Source organism: Monopterus albus, unplaced genomic scaffold, assembly GCF_001952655.1.
Source record: "Monopterus albus unplaced genomic scaffold, M_albus_1.0 scaffold54.1, whole genome shotgun sequence".
Classification (NCBI taxonomy): domain Eukaryota; kingdom Metazoa; phylum Chordata; class Actinopteri; order Synbranchiformes; family Synbranchidae; genus Monopterus; species Monopterus albus.
In genome coordinates, this window is record NW_018127934.1 from 270,254 (window position 1) to 291,965 (window position 21,712).

Below are 21,712 nucleotides of genomic sequence, written 5' to 3' on the forward strand. Positions count from 1 at the left end.
ATCTTAAATTGCTTTAATATATTTATATTTAATAAATTATTTTTGTTAAGCAAAGTGTGTTTAGCTCTACTAAACTTGGGCAAATATGCAAGATGACTAAAGAAGAAAAAATTCAAGTGCGGCTGTTGGTATTAAAAAAGTGTAAATGCTCCCTCTGTCTGGCTGCTTATGGAATCAGGAGAACTTCAAAGCCAAAACACCAACATAATAAAAGTTTTATCAGCAATATAGTATATTCAGTTGTGTGTGTTTAACCTAAGTCAGTTTGTGATGCGCCTTTGATGAAATGCACTGTCTGCAAACACTATTGGTAGGACTGGATCACTGTGTAGGTCATCTTGGGACACACAAGTCCAGCTGGACCACAAAGAGGAACTTCTTTGGAAAGTTGTGTAATTTAGCCTTCAGCTGACATAAAGACCACAGATATACTGCAGGTCTAAAACTAGTTTGTATTAATCAATTTAATTCTGACTAATGACACCAGGCAAGTGCAACTCAAAATAGAACAATGTGTATACATGTCAGTATGTACAGAGGGCAGAGCCACTATTCACCACAGCATGGTGAAATATCACATACTGTGGAGAACTGCTTACCAGCAATAAGTGGCTATCAATAGAAGTGTGTTTCTATATGACCGATAGAAAACGTCCATGCTGAGGCAAAAACAAGGTGAAGTATGACAATTATAAGAATGCTTCTAGTTGTTTTGTTAAATTTGTTAACACAAGGGTGAACCGAAGAGGCTAAAGAAATATAACATTTCAATGTATACAGCAATATTTGACTTTTACTACTAAAAACCTCTCTCTCTGATGTAGAAATGACAGAGCATGAGTAATCAAAACTAGAAAATACAAATCCCACATCTTACCAGAGAGCTGACCAGGTCCTGTCCCTGCAGATCAAATATTTTAAACTAGATTTATGTCAAGACTCATCAGAACTGTCTGCTATAAGCAAACAAAAAGAGCAGACAATAAAGGCATTTAAAACGAGTAGCACGAGGGGGATTTCAAATGAACAGTCAGCAGAAGGTGATTTCATTCGCCGGGAATCACAGCATAGGCATTCCCCTTCTTGGCTGTTGAGGATAGTGGTTTGGGTGGCAGCGCAGCGCTAGTACGCAAAGCACGATTTTTGTGTAAGTGTGAATGACAAGAAATACAACATAAAAGGTAAACTACCAAATCAGGATAAAAGCTGTATCCTTTTATTCTTCAAAGCAACATGCCGTAACATCAAACACACAGCACCAGGCAGCTAAACTGACGGATGTGACTGCGAGGAGGTTCTGTGAGAAACACAATTTGACAATGATGAACACACTTTACTTCAAACTAAGCTGCTGAATAAAGGAAGAGGATTTTCTGACTAAAAAATAATCTCTATCACAAAACAAGAGGCAAGCAAAAAAAAAAAACAACTAAGCATCATGAAAGCATGGACTGTACTTGCAGTTACTGTATTTATGATTTTTCTTTCTCTCACATATTTCAGTCAGGCTGCTTCTCAGCTAAGCATGAAGACATTTTGGACACACACACTCTCTAAGAGCAGACATTGGATAATGTAAATGAGCTGTGGATCGGGAGGTAGAGTAGGTCAGCTCACTTCCCAGCTTCTCCAGATCACATGTCAAAGTTTCCTTGAGCAAGACAATGAACCCCTGTGGCTGTTCTACCGGGGCGTGGGTGTGTTGGGAAGGGTGAAAGGATGAATGGGCAAACAGTAAGAAAGAGCTTTGAGTGTGCTTCATTGCATAGAAAAGAGCTATAAAAGTTTAAGTAAGTATAAGTATGTAAGTATAAGTATACTCCTTGGGCAAGGCAATCCCAAGATGCTCCCAGTGGCCATCGCCACTGGTGTGCCAGTGAATGAATGACTATATGGCTTCGCTGCCATTGAGGTGAACGACCATAAATATTGTGTGTAGAAAACCTAAATAAGTACAAGTCCATTTACTACAACTACATGAAAGGTGTATGTGACATGGATAACGGATAACAAAATAGATGAATGCTTCAAGTATACACTACAACAAAACTGAGTGCACTGCGGTTCACTGCAGCTTTCCTGACCAAAAGAACGTTCCAAATGCACTGATGTCATGAAGTCAGGCCCAACAAAGACAAACCACCAAGACATGTTTGATGATGGCCTTGGTTGTTACTGAAAGCTTTAATTGCTTCTAGTAAGTATCTTTTTTTTTTTTTTACTGTGTGAAACTGTGACCTCATTACTCTTCCATACTTTAAATGTCTGTAGTCATCCACAGTGCCATTTTTTCTCACACAGATACACAAATACAAACACCCACACACACACGGGGGACTTCCAGACCGGCACACCTCCACCCACACTCAACCAGCCTCCATCTCTACAAGCTGCAGACCTGTGAGAGGAGCACACATTCCACACAAGTCTGCTCACATATACACAAATAAACTGAGAATTAAGATTAATGACACACGCCACCACAATACCGTTGACTAGTGGACTATGTACAGTATGTCTACCAGAGCTGCAACTACATTATTTCAAGTCAACATGCTGCTCCCAGTACCTGGGAGAACAAAGTGTGCCCTCATCAATGCAGACTCTTCCATTTTTTCATTTGTTTTTTTTTTTGGGTGAGTTTTGTTTTGCATGTTGTTCACTTACTGTTAGGTAAGGCTCTGCTGTTTACAGTCTGAACACTGTGTAATAGGGGCCCAGAAGCCAAATCTTGCCCCTGGGCCCCACAGCAAATTAATTCAGCTGAGGTAGAGCTTTAAGGGTCTCTCCTCCTGTTTGCATTGTTCACCCATTTACACCTATATAATACCATGCTGTCATATTATCCTGTCCTTCTGCAATGAAAGTAAATAATTAATAGGTCTGCTGATCCCCTTACAGCTGTTACACTTCATCAACTTTACAAACAAATCAGTAACAGTTGACAAAACAAAACAATCTCACCATATCACATGATCTTCTTCAGGTGATAAGGTGTATTAGGTTGCCTTGAAGCAATAGACTGTTTTTTATATGAGCACTTTAAGGGCCGTGGTCATGCTTGATTCCAGTTTAGTGGAAAATTGTCAGTCTGAATATCTATTTCAATATGAGCACTTTAAGGACCGTGGTCATGCTGGATTCCAGTTTAGTGAAAAATTGTCAGTCTGAATATCTATTTCATTACAATTGAGGAATTGTCACATTTTAATGAACATAATGTGAAATAATCAAATGCTCAGGAGCAATCTAATACAACAGACTGCACTTTGTGCTGCTTTTGAACTGTAGTGGATGATAAAGAGATCTTCAGTTATTTAGCTTAATTTGTCTTATTGATATAAATGGAGTGGAATATAATAGAAATACAGAATAAGACAATACACCAACCGCACCAGAAACAACATCTAAATCACACAGCTGAATAAACAGCTTTTTATATATAACGCTTTCAACAAAAACAGGACATTTTCACTTTTTTTCAGTCCTGCTTTATGAGTGTAGCCTGTAACACTGTAGCAGCTGGTAATGGTAGACATAATTGTAACTGCTGGGTGGCTAAGCTTGTTAACCACCACCACCATAATTTGTTGATTATATTTTGAATATCTACCTTATCAAGTAAAAAGTGCAATAATTACCACTGAAATGAAACATGATGGACTTATAAAACAGGAAAAATGAAATAGTCAAGACAGTTATGTTGTTAGGATATTATATCTTTTGCTTTTCCATTAACTCACATATTCTAAAGGCTAAATCTGGAGCAACAGATTAAACAAAATAGGTGGTTGTTCTGCCGGCCGTCAGTTGCAGGGCGCGCATGCGCAAGATGCGCCACTGCAGCAGTAACAGCCGATGACGTCGCCCATTCAAACACAGAGGCAAGTCTGGACAGACACCGACCGCTGGACGGGCGATGCACGGCTCACTTATCGGACTCCGTCAACCCGGGGCCCGGGCGAACTGACAAGCCGGGGACAGTTGAAGACCAAGCGCTCATATCAACGCCAAACCGTGATTATTCCAGGCGTGTTTTTGAGCCGTGCCTTTTCCTCAAGTAGACATCAACACCGGGCTACCTGTCAAAACAGTCTGTCACGTTGGTTAGACTGTTGCTTCGTTTTCCGTGGCTGACAATGACTCTCGAGGATGAGCTGACAAGCGCCGCAGCGCAGGGACACACAGCGGAGGTGTCGCGTCTGCTCCAGGCGGGAGCTCAGGTTAACGGCGTGAACCGATTTGGACGTAGCGCTGTGCAGGTCAGTGTCGCCAGACGAGCTTTATCGATTAGTAATAAAAGCTGGTTTTCACTCGTAAATACATGGGTTAAGAGTACTAACCTCAGATAAACAGCCTAGTGCTACCCACAGGGGAGGAACTTTCTACCTGGTCATTTAAGACATTTATTCAGAACTGAAAAGGCGACGCGCTTCGTCTTTGTGCGGCTTATTGTCACTGAACAATATCCAGAGTGAGACTCGGTTGTTGCTTCAGAGTTAATGTAATAGAACTTCTCATCATAACTTGAAGCTAAATTATAAGTTTTAATGGAGCCTTTAGATGGCTGGACGAGTAACGACAGCCATTAGCTTAATTATCGCATTGCGTTTTTAAAAATCAAACTATATTTTGGCTAAATTATGTAACTACGGGTGCATAACAGTCTAGTTGGTTATTATAGTTTCATCTAAAGTATAACATTTTGTTGCTATAGCCTAATAAAACTTAACTCGTTCCTCAGTTAACACAAACATAGCCTCAACCATCGGTCTCTACCAACAAATAAACAACAACATAATGTACATAATCTTGAACCTGAAATATTTCTATGAATGGAAAAGACTGACGTACTTCTAAGTCGTACATAAAGTCCCTTAATCATAACGAAAAACACTACTCTCACTTCCTTTTATCATTTTAATGCTATAGCCTGTAATTACCTTGTGAGATTAAAGAAAACGAAACTACATTTTTTAAATGCTTGCTGCGCAAGTCATATGATCCTGGATGTCGTTTTCGTTGCCTTTTGTTTTGGTGCGTTAAATAGTAGGCTGCTGTTTGCAGACTGTCGCTTTGCCATTTCCACTCAAAATAATAGTATATGTGTTCATGTTAGACAATCTTACCTCACCTTACCTTGTCCTGAACGTCATTAAGTCGCTAAAAGTCCTTCGGTTCACTGTCTCAGTGCACATTTCCACATTTTCCGCAAACAGCCGTCGGTAGAAGCCTGTCCGGGACACAAGGAGAAAAATAATAACGGGTTATAGACCAATTCATAAATTGGAGGCCAAACCATCCATGTTGTAGCCCAGTCCTTCATGCTCATATTTGTGAGGCTCTCCGATGAATTGATCTTTTATAGACTATTTTTATGGACATAGCTTGATCAAGCTCAGTAACGCTAACTTCTACTCCCCTGAAGGTCATGATGATGGGGAGCACCCCGGTGGCTGAGGTGTTACTGCGGCACGGAGCGGATCCCAACGTCGCGGACAGACGCACCGGGGCCACTCCGCTGCACGACGCGGCCAGGGCGGGCTTTCTGGACACTGTGCGGCTGTTGGTGAACTATAAGGCAGACCCACGGGCCAAGGACAAGGCAAACTGTCAGCCTATCGATTTGGCCAGAAAGAGCGGCCTTACAGATGTAGTTGCTTACCTGGAGTGTGTTTTGTCTGGGAACTCGGGGCTCTGAGACAGGAGGCCTGCGGGGCCTGCAGCCCTCCACACACACACTGGATGTTCTCTTATACCATGTAAGCTGTTTTAATTCAGTTGTCTGCTTTTTCTGAATCCGTATATATTTTTTATTTGTAACGAAATTATGACGAACTGATGTTAAACTTGACACAAGTTTACAGCGACATTTTGGAGCATCGTTGAAATATTCCGATAGGTTTATAAGCAAATCAAGTTTGTCAATGGCCTAGTGTAGACTTTTATTGTACATAACTGTATTTTTAAAGTAGGGTTATTGGTCCTTTTTATCGCGAAGCCAAGGTTTGAATATTTTTCCATGTCACGTATTTAACCAAATTATTCAAAAGCCATTGAAAATATTTTTGTACATTTGAACATTAGAATATACTTGTCCTGTTTGTACAAACTTAAAAGCCTATTTAGATTTATTATGCACTTTAATAAAATGTCACTTCATAAAACAGATGAGGCATAAGAAGTCTAGCTACAGCTTCACTTACTGCTCGGTACTGGACAAGAAACTGAATCGGTTTTTAAAAAAAGAAACGAACATTTTTTAACGTTGCGTTTCAAGATGCGGGGCCAGGATTTTAACGGATAACATGGTCGTTTTAATTTCTTTCATTTGCTTTTGCTAAACGGGTCTTTAAGAATATTTACACAGACCAAATATTAGGCTCCTGGCTCATGATCACAGTCTAACTGAACCGAAATGACTTCATTGTCAAACACGCCAATAAGATAAAAGGCTGATGCAATCATTTGGTTATTTTCGGCGATAAGCTTTTTTTACATTTTGCATTCACACTAGACTAAAATGTGCTTAGAGCATTATTACAGAGGTACAGAAATCATACTGGATGTTTGTGCAACATAACTCTGTACAACTTTTGCAAAGGAAGTCATTTGCATATAGGATGTGATTAAAATTAGCAGGTGACACGAAATGCGTCGATGCTTTGCAGTTGTAAGAAAGTGAACTATAGAGAAAAATTATAGGAGGCCTCATTCATGAACTACGGTCCAGTTCAACACCAACAGAGTCCAGCTGCTGTTCTGGCTTTATGAACTCGGGATTGGACGGTAAATCCCCCAGCACATGAAAGGCATAAGGCTTTTGTTTGGCCTCTTCTCCAGTGGAGTTTTGGTCCCACTACAATGAGACAATCATATAAATCAAGCCGGTTTTAGATTTATAAAACGAAATCAATGCCAACATTTCTTTGCAACAAATATTCACACTTGAACAGGTTTGTACCTGAACTCTACAGGGAGATTTAAATGTACTGTATCACTGTTAATCCTTATTTTTAATGAAAAAATAAGGACGTTCTTATCCTTTATAGCACAACTGCCGTTTTTGCGCAGACTCGAGCCCTGGAAGTTCTGCACATGCTGAATCTTAACTGCAAATCAGATAGTTAATCATTAATTCAGTATATTTGGTATCAACACTGAAGACAAACCTCTGAATAGTCAACTCTAATCTTTACCAAGTCATTTTATCATATTGTTGAGACAGAACAAGAGGAAATACAAGGAGACTTTTAGATAATGGGCCGTGAGATGGTCAGATGCAGACAAGAAAAGAGGAAGGACATGTAATATTAGTGGTATCAGAACAACAAGCACTTGTACAAAAACACTTCATGAGATAACCTATATCAAGCATTAAAACTGAAAACTACCTTTCAGCTGTTAAATGTCAATAAATGCTGTCAGACTCTAATACAGCTACAAATACTGTCAGTGAGTTGATTTTATAACTGGAAAAGTTTGCATGCACAATGGAATTACAGTCCTATATATAAATGAAATGTTGCATTTTCAGTCTAGAAGAGTTAATAAAAATGAACTTATTCCACAAAATATAAAAATATTTCCCCCACAAGCAAAGATGGAAACATTCAAAATACTGACTAACATGTATGCAAAATCTAAAAGTTGGAGTAATGACTATGTTCAAGACGTCAGACTAAACTGAGCTGTGATTAAGGCAGTAACAAAATATTTATGTGCTACACTTGCAAAGCCTTTTTACTGTATTCAGTCGAGACACACTGAAACGTCGAGCTGTAGACGACACATTATTTATACGAGGCACTTTCTTGTGATTCACTGATGACAAATTCACAGCCATAGTTCAGTCTGGTGTCCGTGTGGGTGCAGATGGTGCCTGGGGTCCGCCTCCTTTTCTTTTTCAACAGGCTTAGTGTTTTGGTAACATTACTGAAGACTGAGCCATTGACTGTAACAGAAGGAGCAAAACAGTTTTTTTCCCCCAAATATGTTTCAAGATATACAGCAACAATAACTGCATTTAGATTATGTGAAAGTGTGTTAGAGTTCGTTTCAGGGTTAATTGCTTTAAAAGTCTGAGGAGAAAAATAAAAGGTACAATTTTAAAATCTGAATTTGTGCCTGTCATCATTAATGTACCACAGTTCAAATACAATAAATTCAAAACTTAGACAGTTTAATGCTACACTTTTTCCCAATGTGTTCCCCAAACACAAGGATAAACTGCAAAAGAAATTTATTTACCTCGGTGTAACCTCAAAGTACTTCAAGCATGTTCCAAAATATTGTTACAAGTGGATGCAAAGGATCCACCCAGTGTAAAAACACTTTGTTGTGATGTCATACTTTTGAGCATTTTGAAATGTGTAAGCAATAGATGCATGTTTGACTGCATATCTAATATATTTACTACCACATATACCACAATAACAGTATACACAGAATGTAAATGTTCATTAAAAGTATCCAATAAAGTGCTGCTGAGCAGTCAGGGCTTGTTAAGTGCATCTGTATTTGTTACATTTTACCCAGGGGCGCCGATATTCTCTTACCTATGTAAACTCACCACCCACTCTGTCTACAGGGTAAGAGAATAAATTCCTTCACTAAATGACGGTCAAAGCTAGACAAGATTGACTGGGCTTTTCTTAAAACTTGTCTGTCACAAAATCCCATCAGAAGAAGCTGCTTAATGCCAATTATACCGCTTTCCCAGCAAAAGTACCGTGTTTAATTGTTTTGGTTTTTTTGTTTTATACCCGGCCAAACCGGACTTTAGCATTCCCACTGCCGACTGACCCGGCTCAGCTACCCAGCAGAGGAGCTCGATTCCCCTCTGGTACATCATACTTGATGTCATCACATTGGCGATTTCACATACCTGTGCTGTTAACCAGAGTTGTAAACAAAGCAGCACAGAAGCTAGTGAGACAATCAGCGTTATTTCTTTGCATTTATTTTTACCTTTCAAAGCATAGAAACTCGGTGTAGACTGAGCCATGTTAGAGCACTGATTGAATGAAGACGGATGAAACTTATGTCTGACGTGGCAAAGAATCGCAAAAATTATCAACGGAGGAAACAGGACTTTGTTACCTCGTTAACAACTGCTAAAGTGTGGACTACGTGTGCATCACTGCGTACGTTCACGTGTTTAGCCAAGTTTGGCTTTGCCATTGTTTCCAAGCCGAGGCAAAGGGGATAACAACCTATGTCAATTGCTGAGTCATTTTCCCGGGTCACCTGCCCTAGTAGATGCATTCCTACTACCGACATAAGCCGAGGTGTGGCGAGTTTACATAGGTTTTTTTGTGCAGTGGGAAAGGGACTTTATTTTGCTGGCTGCTTTAACCATCTGAGACAAATGACTTTTGCTTTTCAAAGTAAAGTTTTTCATACCAACAGATTGTACAGAAGGATAACAGACTTGATAAAAGACTTATAGAATAAAATCAGTCTTGTCTACATTAGTTTGTGCAGAAAGTCTCTGCAGACCCCTTTTGCAGGCTGCTTTAGTGTCAAGCTTAAATTATTGTTTTCAAGTACTTGTAACACAACTGAGCCCTTAATTACAGTCTGGCACTTAGATCTCATGGTAATAACCACTTTAATAATCTGGTAATGTTTTGAAACTGGTCATGTTTCAGATGCTTTGGATGGAAATGAGTCATCATCAACTTGACAATTTACCTTCAGCGTGTTCACTGTCTGAGCCCAGTCCATCTCACTAATCCGGGGTATTGCAGTTAGCAGGATAGTGCTGGCTTTGTTGGCGTTCTCCTTCATCGTCTTCAATACGTTGTCAACACAGACCTAGAATAAATGAAGAAAACCACATGCCCTGTATTTACCAAGAAAAGTACAATATCTTGATGTGCATCCTTCCCTATTAGGAGGATGTTTGCACTGTGAGTATCATTGTGTGGAATCCAAAAAACATCTCAAAGGACTCTTCTGGCAGCAATTCACAATGTGAAGGAAGACACAGTACTGTGATATCAGGGCTTCTGCTGTGACCGATGCATCTAGACAATTTCATATTCTACATTCAGTATTTCTCTCAATTACTTTCATATTCTAACAAAAACCAAAACCCAACAATGTGCCAATACTTTTCAGATTCCTGAGCCCGTCTGTGGCTCACAATCACCATGTACTGAAAGCAAACCTTTGAAAATTGATTATATCTACTTACATTTTTAAGACATTTTCCTAAATGAAATTTCAGCAAACAACAGAACAAAAGGCAGTAAATAGTGCATATGTTAAAGTCATCACTGTCATACAATTATGTGATAATAGCTAATAAATCAGTAGTACAATTACTCAGCCAGACAAACATACAGTGCTCAGTACAGTAAGTTACAACATTTCCATCCTGTGCTCATGTTTACCGCCTGAAACCTTCATTAACCCTTCCCTTGTTTATATGTCACAATGACTAGGCTTATGGTTTTGAAGCAGATGACTAAATATGACTCAACCTCCTCTGGCTGGGCTTCGACCGGAGGCTGGCAAGCAAGCTGACTGAAGGGGGGAGCCAGGAGGTAGTAGTGGGCTGGGAGAGAGCGGAGAGAAGGGAGCGGAAGGATGTGGCAAGCATTCTGCAACAGGAGGGGGAAGAGGTCAGCTGCAGGAACTCGGAAGTGGAGTGTGAGTGGGGCTGGATCAGTGACAGATAAGCCAAAACTCGCCCACACGCAGTATATCAACAGTGTTATCCAGAGTATCTGACAGAGAATAGGTCACTCGGAAGCCTTAAAGAAGCCACAGATACTCTGGTGTGTTTATGGAGTGCAAATGGCAAACACCCCTGTGGAAAACCCATCGTAATGATACATTCAATATCTGATCTACAAACATACTGTCATTCTTAATATAGTTTCAGTGATGTGCGACCGTTTAACACTACAGTACACTCAAAACAGTAGTGTAAATGAAACACTGCGATTGTAAATACTCATGTGTTCCAAGCCAAGATTTCTCCACCAATCAGCTCCAAGGGGAAGACAGAAAATGAAAATTTTGGAGAGGACTGCCTTAAAAGTAAAATAACTATTAGCAAAAACACAATAATGTTTGCTATATCCACAAAGATGTACACATACTGTGTAGAAACGTTGCTTTCTTAACAACACTGAATGTGGGCCCAAACACTATGCAATCATTTATAAAATAAATAGCTTTAAAGTGATCAAAACTAGCTTGCCCTGCAGCAAAAAAAGTAAAGAGGAACCCATGTACCCAAACACTCTTGTGTTTGCTGCTGACAGGAGACACTGCTCACTGTGGAAACATCTAACAATATCTACCTTGTGTTGCGTGACAGTCATATCATACCTTCTACTTGCTCAGTCATGGGAGGGTAGCACATAACTGTTTCAATTATACAACTTGCCAAAAGATGGTCCACACCTGTGCACTGGAATGACATAGCAAAATTCTATCTGAAGGAATTATTTTGCCATGTCAGTGGTTGTGTCATAGACCCTCTGTGATTCCTAGAGGCTACTTTGGGAATCACTGGTATGAAGTGACCTGACCAAGGCTGTATAAACTGGCTTATAAGGAGCAGGATAAACAGGGCCCTTGGAGAACAGTTTGGCAAGTGCTAATTGTTTTAAGTCATCACAATTATTTTAGCACCTTTTGTCACCATCCTTCTGACTCCTTCTCATGAGGATGGCATTTCTATTTTTAATTCTGCCTATAAAACAGATTTTGACCAAATGGGGAAATAGTAGTCAGTTAACACAACATCTGACCTATTAGAATCACTGAAGACAGAGAGGAAACAAAAGATAAAGATGTGGGAAGTGATTCAGACATTCTGGGGCCAGGTGACTTGTCTCCATCTGGAAAGCCTGGCAATTTGAAAAACTGTCCAGTGATCATAACCTTAAGGCAAAAAGTTGTCAACCGAGTTAAACTGGTAATTAAAGACAACTAGAAAAATGATGCAATTAAAGAGCGCTCGTGGTACAATGACACAGAGATCAGGCAGGACGTGATGTCACCCAAAGTGAATCCGAAAGATATTAGGACCTCCACCCTGGCACTCACCGCCTCCTCATGTTCCTTCCAACAGTCGTAGTCTGTTGCCATGGCAATACTGGCATAGCACAAGCCAGCCTCTTTGGCGAGGACCACCTCTGGCACTGTGCTCATATTGATGACGTCAGCACCCCACTGGCGAAACATTAGGCTCTCTGCCCGTGAAGAAAAACGGGGCCCCTCAATAGTCAACATAGTCCCTCGCACATGGCACTTGATGCCTAGACTCTGTGCCACCTCCACCAAAACCTAAACCAGGAGAGAGAGTTAGTAACTTTCTATCTCAATAAAGCTAATGAAAGAGGAAGCGTTCACATGAACAGCTTTGCATCTCATCTTCACAGCTTTGCATCTCATCTTCTAGACTGTAGTTTTGTAGGAACAAACCAGTTCCTGCCTTACTTTGTGGTGTCTGCTTACCAGTATGCTGCTTAAGTGTACTGCAGTTATTATGGGGACTTGTTTTTTTCTGACTAACATACACCGTTTTCAAAACAAAGTGAAGACTAAAACTGCAGGTCAACTGCAACCTCACTGCTAGTACTGTTTTACTTAATTTATTAATAATCATTTCCAAATAATTTTCTATATTATGGTAGAAACACTAATGAATGATCTCTGTGTGAATTCTTGTGTACAGTCCACTAGCTCCTTGTGCTTTCCCAAAGATCTTACACATGCACAGTTGCTTCTTGCTGACTTCCAACACTGTAAAAACATATGGCTGTTTGAAGCTTCTGAGGAAGCAGTTATAATAAATACGTGCGTCTCGTCATGTCACCCAGTACAGCGGTGTGTGTCACTTACATCTTTAATCATTTCTGAATAACAATAGAAGTCTAACGCACAGACAAGTTAATCCAGATTGGAGACTGGGAGTAACTGTGAGTACAGGAAATTCATTGTTGGTTTTATTCTCTGTATGGGGGTTGTTGAAAGAACTATTAATAAAGAAAATGACCAGTCTTAGTCCTAGTCTTTGCTATAGACAGACTTATCCAAATCATGAACTCAGAGTACAAAAACTATAGCTACATCCTGAACATGAGGTCTCAGTATTATGAATGTTTCATTATATATGTTGTCTCACACAACTGAACAATGACCCATACTGTTGCCACAACTTTTTCTATGTATGTAAACATTATTGATCAGATGTGATTAAACTGTCAGACATTTTACTCAGTGTTTCAGTCTATAGGTTATGCGAACTGTGCTGCTCCCCCCCCCCCAACCCCTCTGTCAGGCCAATCATTGAAGAATATATTTTGACATATCATCATACAAATATATTATTCACAATGAAAACCATAAATGTAAGAGTGCAGCTGTGACATCACATCCAACGCAAATTTAAGGTAAGTAGAAAAATGTGAAAGTCAAATTCTGAATAACATAATTGTACAAAGGCTCATGAAGTACAGGAAGTGGGATGAATGAAATATGTACGGGTATTCATGGACTCACCTCTCTGGTTCGGTTACAGAAAGGCTCAGCCATGGGAATGTGGCACACACCTTGAAGACTGGTACGATGTCCATCATACAGTGTCTGCACTCTCTTTGTAGTCCTGGCAACAAGAAGCAAATTACAAATGTCGTTGTTGGGTTCAGCTGTTGCCAATCAACCCAGTCCATGTAAAATAATGACTTAGTCTGTATGTCTTGCAAATTACAAACTCATGCTAATGTGCAGTAGAAGTAACAGATCATTTTTTAAAATTCAACTTTATTTGTTCCAGATGAACAACAAAAAACGACTGAGATGATGAACAATTCTAGAAACCAGTTAGCACAGAATACTGATTAAATGATGAGTAACATGGCAAAATAAAAATGTTTCTACCACAGCCAGTTTGAGTGAAACACTACTATACACGCTTACCAGAGTTTAACATGTTATGAAGAGTCCTTTCACAGCTATCTAGCACGATAATAGTATTAAGAGAGAAGTCAGCACCCTGGTCTCTATCTTTGTCTAGTTTCCAGTGAAGTTCCATCAGGCACAGAGTCACCCCGTCTCCCCCAAAGCTCTTTATGAAGACAGGCCAGGAATACACAAGAGACTGACACACTCGCCCAGTAACTAGAGAACACAAGGGATGTTGTGCTTCCCTGCAGCTTCTTGGCTTCTTTTGTAACTAGTGAATTCTGTGAATGCGTGGTTATATCGAGGAATATTATATATACTCATTACATGATGGGATAGTAGAAAAGATCGATTTCTCAGTAGCACTGACTCATGACTAACTTAGGTTTCTTCTATTCCCAGGACTAACAAGCCATAACAAGCCATTGTCTCAGACATCTAAAATATGTATGCCTCCTACAAGACAATGTTTTAAGTTGATGCCCAACCCTCTCTCTACACCTGCTCCTGGCACTGGAAGACTAAAGTCAATGCTAAAATATTTTCAGATGGCTGCAGCTCCACCCTGCTAAAAAAAAAACCAAAAAAAACCAAACAGTACTGTGTGTGACAAACAAAAGCTCAGTATAATACTTGTTGTGACATAAAAAGAGTTATCTTGGCCTGACATCCCTATTTTTAATTCTGCCTATAAAACAGATTTTGATATTGCTGTTTTACCAAATGGGGAAATAGTAGTCACACAGCATCTGACCTATTAAAATCACTGGAAACAGAGAGGAAACAAAAGATAAAGATGTGGGAAGTGATTCAGACATTCTGGGGCCAGGTGACTTGTCTCCATCTGGAAAGCCTGGCAATTTGAAAAACTGTCCAGTGATCACAAGCTTAAGGTTAAAAGTTGTCAACCGAGTTAAACTGGTAATTAAAGACAACTAGAAGAATGATGCAGTTAAGGAGCGCTCGTGGTACAATGACACAGAGATCAGGACAAGCTTAAGGTTAAAAGTTGTCAACCGAGTTAAACTGGTAATTAAAGACAACTAGAAGAATGATGCAGTTAAGGAGCGCTCGTGGTACAATGACACAGAGATCAGGACGTGATGTCACCCAAAGTGAATCCGAAAGTTTATCACTCATGGCCAACACTGATTCACACAAAACAGAACAAGGGCTCTAGAAACATCAAAGTGAGAAAACCGGATATTAGGACCTCCACCCTGGCACTCAGCGCCTCCTCATGTTCAATCCAAAAGTCGTAGTCTGTTGCCATGGTAATGCTGGCATAGCACAAGCAAACACTGCCATGGCACAAAACAGCCTCTTTGACAAGGACCACCTCTGGCACTGTGCTCATATTGACAACGTCAGCACACCGCTGGCGAAGCATCAGGCTCTCTGCCCTTGAAGAAAAGCGGGACCCCTCAATAGTCGACATAGTCCCCCGCACATGGCACTTGATGCCCTGACTCGGTGCATTTCATTAGCAACGTCATTTCAGGATCACGGTTACAAAGAATGCCTCTCACAGCCTATAACTCAATTATTTAAATTAGTCCTTAAATGTAAAAAGGATGTGGTATATGAACAACTACATTTTAGATATACACTGCACATCCTCAAATATCCATGTCCACCACACTTCCATTGAATCACATCTCATATACAGCTAATCTACAAGCTTTGGGAAATCACAGCTATTCAGATTTTATTACCAATGATATTGTTATCACTGGTTGTAGTGTTCTACTACAGCTTGTAAAAACTTACAACATGCAGTTATGTCATGACAGGTGTTACGTTGTTTATGACACTAAAATCAAATCACAATAATATTTAAGTATAGGTACTTTGCTAGGTGAGGCGGTTTCAGTTTAGTGTCTACCAACAAGTCCAGGGCTATAGCTAAGGTTTTTTTTAATAAGCATTATACAGTTTTATTTACTGTTACATAAAAAAACAGATCAACAAAATGCCAATGCTGAAATGTACTTGGCCAGTGTGAGGAGGATTCACCAATTTAAATTACATGTCAATAGCAACAATAGGACAAAGTGAAAATGAAAACATGAAAATCTAAATCAAGGGTCAAACTACAATGATTTGGAACCTCCGTAGAAAACGGTTAAAACCCCTGGGGTGAAACAACGCTTAAAATTTAACAAAGACACCAGCAGTAGCTGATGTTATCAACTAGATTCTTGCTTTGGAGAAGCCCCAGAAAACCAGTAAGCTGAGGTGGAGACATAATTGTGGCATTAATAAAGTGAGGAAGGCAGAAACAAGTTGTCACATGCTGTAGGACAAGTCTGAGCAAGTTCGAACAAGCAACTTCCTCATTTCTGATTAACAGATCTTGTCTGTGCTTGATAGTGGGAGTTGGTCTATTCATGGCTTTACTGATTCCAAGCAACAGGCAACATGATAAAGATGTTTATGTGTACAGGGGAATGTGGTTCACCAGATAAACAGCACCTCTCACTGCATATATTGAGTGACTGAGTGGAATTTGTGCAGTCAGTCAACTGAGAGAGCACAACAATGCCATAGGGTCATGCTCCTTGAATGCTACACATAAGAATGTATACCTTGAGGTCAGATACTGTTGAGAAAAATGCTCTCCCATGGCAATGAAACAAAGATATTCTCAGGTTCACCAGCAAATGTGTCTAACTCTTAAAGAAGAACTCATAATCACCTACTGCAATCTGTCCCACTGAGACAGAATAACTGCTGTGATCACTAGAAAGCTGTTACTTTAAGATTTTATTGTGACTGAGAACATGGACAACAAAATGTCTATTTAGTAAATATCTAAATAAACACAATTAGTCCACCAAGTGAATTTCTCGTCAACCCTGTATTTATTTGAACCTGCAATAGCAGAATTTCTTTGGCCACTTGAGGGCAACAGAAACGAGTTGTAAACACATGACCTTTAAAACAGTTAGTGACCTTGTTGCTTATTTACACATCCAGCAGTTTCAGAGCAACAATATAATGAGTCATTTTTGAATATTCACTTTCATAGTTCTGGCTGCTGGTCTCTACCAACCTGCAAGGCAAATATCACACTCTTTAGCTGCTAAACCCTGCTCTTATATTCACCTTTTCAGCCAGTTGCTAACATTTGATGTCTGCCGTTTAGTGCCGAATGAGTGGTGTACAGAGGTTTTGCTGGGGTTTTCCCCACTGAAAAAAGCTGCTTGCAGCCAAAAGTGATGCTATTAGATCAGTCAGAGTGAAACAAAACACTCCGATCACAGGCTGGACAGCAAGACCTTGATCTGATATTAGTCAGAGTGAAACAAACATTCCAATCGCAGGCTGGACAGCAAGACCTTGATCTGAAATTTGCTATAAAGCTTCATAAAGCTTAGGAGACCTGCAGACTCGGGTGATAATCACTAGGAACAGTCCCTTTAGGAGACCTGCAGACTCAGGTGATAATCACTAGGAACAGTCCCTTTCAAAATGTCACATTCTCATTTTATACAGAAACATTTATTGTTTCTTTAACTAAATAGACCATAGCAGCACCAATACAGTCAAAACTCCTATTAATTCTCAAAACTGAATGACTAAAAACGTAACAAGCTGTGCTCACGCTGGTGTTAACCATTTCCGTAGGCTGAATGTCAGTGTGAGTACATTTTTAATTCTCACCAAACCAGTAAGCAAACTGTGACACACGAGAGCCTAACAAACCATCCAGCGGAGGATACTAATTCTTCACACTGAACAGGATAGTAAACAAATAATGCCTTTGACAAGGCGAGTCAAGTTCTTTGCCCTTTCTCACTCAGCTATCTGGACACTCTTGTCATACAGTAACATGAATCCTGTCAGTGAGATGTGTGGGAAGAAGCTTGAATTGTTACAGAGGACCTCCTGTATAATCATTACAGGATAACAACCAACAGTCTTCAACAGTGGCTCAAAATACCTAAAAAAAGAACACATTAAGACAGTTAACAAAACCAGTCTAAATTTCTTTTAAAATACATCAGCAAACAATGTAGTTTTACTCACATAAATAAACTCTGAAAACCTGTTCACTAGATTTAATCTCTAACAGGTCTGTTTAATTACGCTGCAATGCACTTAAGGCTATGCTGTGAGGTACATTACATTATAGAATGAATTCTGTATTTTACTGATGATGAGAATATCAGTCATATGATTTAGGTGTCTTACACTGTATCCTTGACAAGAAGTGAATGGACTGTCTGTGAAAACCTCTTTGCATATTCGAACTGGGAGGGTTTGCTTTGCCCACATTCTGTAACTAATAATCGTCCCCCCCAACCCCCAATTAACCTCATTTCATATTCTACCAGGTAACAAAAGGTAAAAAAGTCAATAATAAAAGATGTGAATGCATTTCTGACTTTCTGAAAACATATTTTTGAAAAATAAGCAAACACTTTAAATCCATGAAAATGCTTCATTTCCTAACATGTTCTTTCCCATTTCTACTTTTATTCCTTTTGGCCAGCTTATTTGCCTGTTGCTGTAGTTATGCCGCGCTCACCTGTCAATGAACTGATCTATGATGACAATATCTCCTGGCTGAATCTCCTCTCGGAGAGAGCCACAAGCCGTGGTAGCAAGCACATGTGTACAGCCCGCTTCTCTCAGTGCCCAGATGTTGGCCTGGAAGTTGACATTGGATGGCATTATAGTGTGTTGCCTTCCATGCCTAAGAATGGGAAACATCAGTATTAAAGGTATATATTGTTGATATGAATTTGTACAAGAGGGTCAGAAATGTGAAAATGTACAAAAGGATTTAACATGAACCTCATAAGTAAATGAGTGAAACATAAAACAATACAGACAACGCATATTGCCCAGTGTATTCAACAGGTCCAAGGTTCTTCCACTAGATGGTGCAAATACAACACACTTTCATAATTCATGTTTTAAAGCTGAGTAAACAAAATTCTTTCTTACCTTGCAAGGAGCACACATTCCACATTTTTGATCTTCCCCAATATCAGAGCATCAGAAGGCTGGTTCAGAACAACAGAATAACAAATTATACATAAAAGCACTGTAAGGAATAACTTCACAAGTAAATTAAGGCAAAATGTCAGTAGTTTACAATAGCCTACTTTGACAAGAAAACATATTTGGACCACAAATTCATAAAACATAACTAACCTTTCCATATGGTGTGTCAACATAATGCTCAGTCCTTCCCTCCAGGATATCTGGATCATCAAGGCCTGAACCACCAATTATTCCAATCTAGACAAAAAGTTTGAGCAAGTCATCAACATTCAACTACATTAGAACTAATTTCTGACACAAACACAAAAATCTAATAAATAACAAAAACTAAATAAGAAAAAACATGCAGAAAGCTTTAATTTGTTTTACATGCATAAAGGAAAATTAGGGCAAGGATAAAAAAAATGCAAAAAATATAGTGCTCCATTGACAAAATTTGATACTGTTAATTCCCTCTAAGGGTAAACTTTCAATACTAAAAGGTAAATAGACTATATTTATTCGACTTCTGCACCACAAACATCACTACATTTCAAAGGTAAATACTGTAAAGCTCACCTAACAATTATTTTCAATGCCAGTATGCTTTTCTTGATTCTTTTTTTTATTTATTTAGTGGTTAAAAGTAACTAAGTACTTTTACTCAAGTGTTTACTTAAATACAATTTTGTGGTATCTGTATTTTACTTGAGAATTCTCATTTTCTGCTACTTCATACCTTGACTTCACTAAAATTTACAAGCAAATATTGGTGTTCAATGATTATATTTAGTTACTGCTATACAGTGTTTGCTGTATCTTGTTATACAGATAAAACATGGATTAACAGTTCATCAGAATGATGGCACAGGAAAAGAAACTGTCCTTGTATCTGGCTGTTTTGGCGTACAGTGTTCTGTAGTGCTGTCCAGAAGTGAGGAGTTTAAACTATGCCCAGGATATGAGGGGTCTGCAGAAATCTTCTCACACTACAAGTAGCTGCAACATTAAAGTGATACGTGATGAGCACAATAATGCATCAATAATTATAATCAAATATAATAATATAATCACTTTATTTGATTATACACACAAGGAATTCGTCTGCGGTACAAACCCAAGGCTGCCAACTGCATCACCAAAAAATGGGAAACGGCAACACACACACACACACACACACACACATATATATACATATATATATATATATGTATGTGTGTGTGTGTATTTATATGTGAAATGTGCATTTTGCATAATGGGTAACTTTGGTAGTTTCTGTACATTTTGATGCATTCCTTCCTTTTGTACGTTAGAAGCATTTTAAAGGCAGGACTTTTAGAGAGTATTTTTATATGTGGTACTGCTACTTTTACTCAAATAAAGAATCGTAGCATTTCTTCCACCACTGTTTTTACTGCTGGACAGTTATATTTAGACTGTATGAGTTTTCGCTAGCTAAATGTAACTAATAAATTGGCAACTGAGTATAACAATATAACTAATAAAGCCTAGTTTGTCTGTATAAGTACTGTGACGACCGCTGGCTGGGTTGAGGAGAGCTGGTCCGATCCTAACCTAACTGTGCAACTACTATCCAGCTGTGTGCTGGCACCTAGACTGACAATGAGGAGAACACCTTCTCTGTCTTTTCTTGGCTTTATTCAGGCGTACAAGAAAGAAAAGGGTTGTAAAACGCAGCACTGTGTGCTCACTGGAAAAAGTAACAAAACAGAACATTATAGGTCTCTTCCCGAACTTTACCATCGCCCGCCAACAGAACCTAAAACCACACACCCACCTGTCATTCCTCTTATACCCTCCCGCACCTGTTCCTGTCCTGTCCCTGTCCCCCCCCCGCCCCCGCCCCCCAGGGGCCGGTCAGGGTCGCCACAGTACTTTCAATTTTAGCAAAATACATTTTGCTGACAATACACAATTATAGCAGTTATTTATGAAGCTGTTAGTTAAAGTATTCAGCATGGCATTACTACTATTATTTATGGTGAGGATTTGAAACGGCTACCGTTCCTTCTTCCACAACTGTCAACACGCCGCTGACAGCAATTATGGTGCAGTGGATGAAAGCAGCAGAGTGAGCATGTGGCACAGCATCTGCACCGGACATGATGCAGGTTTAGCTTCTTTAACAGTGCCACACTTACACAGAAAACTTGCAGTTAGCATGGAAATGTTAGCTTGTCATATGTAGCCATGGTGGTTTATTAAAAACTACGTTAAGTGCAACTTCGATGAAAAATGGTGCTAACAACTAAGAGTGTCTTCCCGTGCTTTCATGTCCTGTCAAAACTATGTTAGATAAGCTACCATGTGGTATGAATTACCTAGCTTAGCTATATGTCAATTATTTCCTTTTTTTTATAAGACTTGGAATGTGACATAAAATGTCAGGTTATACCTTAATGGGCACCGTGGAAGCCATGACGACGCTTTCTTGGCTGTAAAAGTAAAAGAATTTCACCAAGCTCCGAGGAAGACACTTTATCGTCACTAATGTGTATCACCAGTTAGCTTTACTGACATTACACCTTTTTTCTTCTTCTTCTTCTTTCTTTGACTAGCAAACCACATTTCCCTTCCTGTTTGTGTGCTTTCAAAATAAAAGCATTGCGATGACACGAACTCAATATTGCTACACTACTACAGTATGTATATACTCTATCGAGTCTATTAACGTTTTCTTCTGACCTACAAGTTAAAAATATAATTAAAATATTCTTATAATTCAATAACAGTTGAAAAATGGAGTTTGCTGGCAATCTTCCTACCG

At 39.3% G+C, this 21,712-nt stretch overlaps 2 protein-coding genes across 2 annotated transcripts; one reads left to right on the plus strand and one right to left on the minus strand.

The window, feature by feature from the left end:
- The first annotated feature begins 3,869 nt into the window (after positions 1-3,869).
- Positions 3,870-7,325, plus strand: cdkn2a/b (cyclin-dependent kinase inhibitor 2A/B (p15, inhibits CDK4)). The gene is made up of 2 exons (XM_020602048.1): positions 3,870-4,262; positions 5,429-7,325. Exons 1-2 carry the CDS (start codon positions 4,140-4,142, stop codon positions 5,699-5,701), a joined length of 396 nt encoding a protein of 131 aa, XP_020457704.1. The 5' UTR covers positions 3,870-4,139; the 3' UTR covers positions 5,702-7,325.
- Positions 7,190-21,505, minus strand: mtap (methylthioadenosine phosphorylase). Its single transcript, XM_020602047.1, has 8 exons — positions 21,341-21,505; positions 19,096-19,182; positions 18,886-18,944; positions 18,464-18,631; positions 13,528-13,630; positions 12,070-12,309; positions 9,697-9,819; positions 7,190-7,954 (listed from the first exon to the last, which is right to left on the minus strand). Exons 1-8 carry the CDS (start codon positions 21,362-21,364, stop codon positions 7,916-7,918), a joined length of 843 nt encoding a protein of 280 aa, XP_020457703.1. The 5' UTR covers positions 21,365-21,505; the 3' UTR covers positions 7,190-7,915.
- Positions 21,506-21,712: the final 207 nt, after the last annotated feature.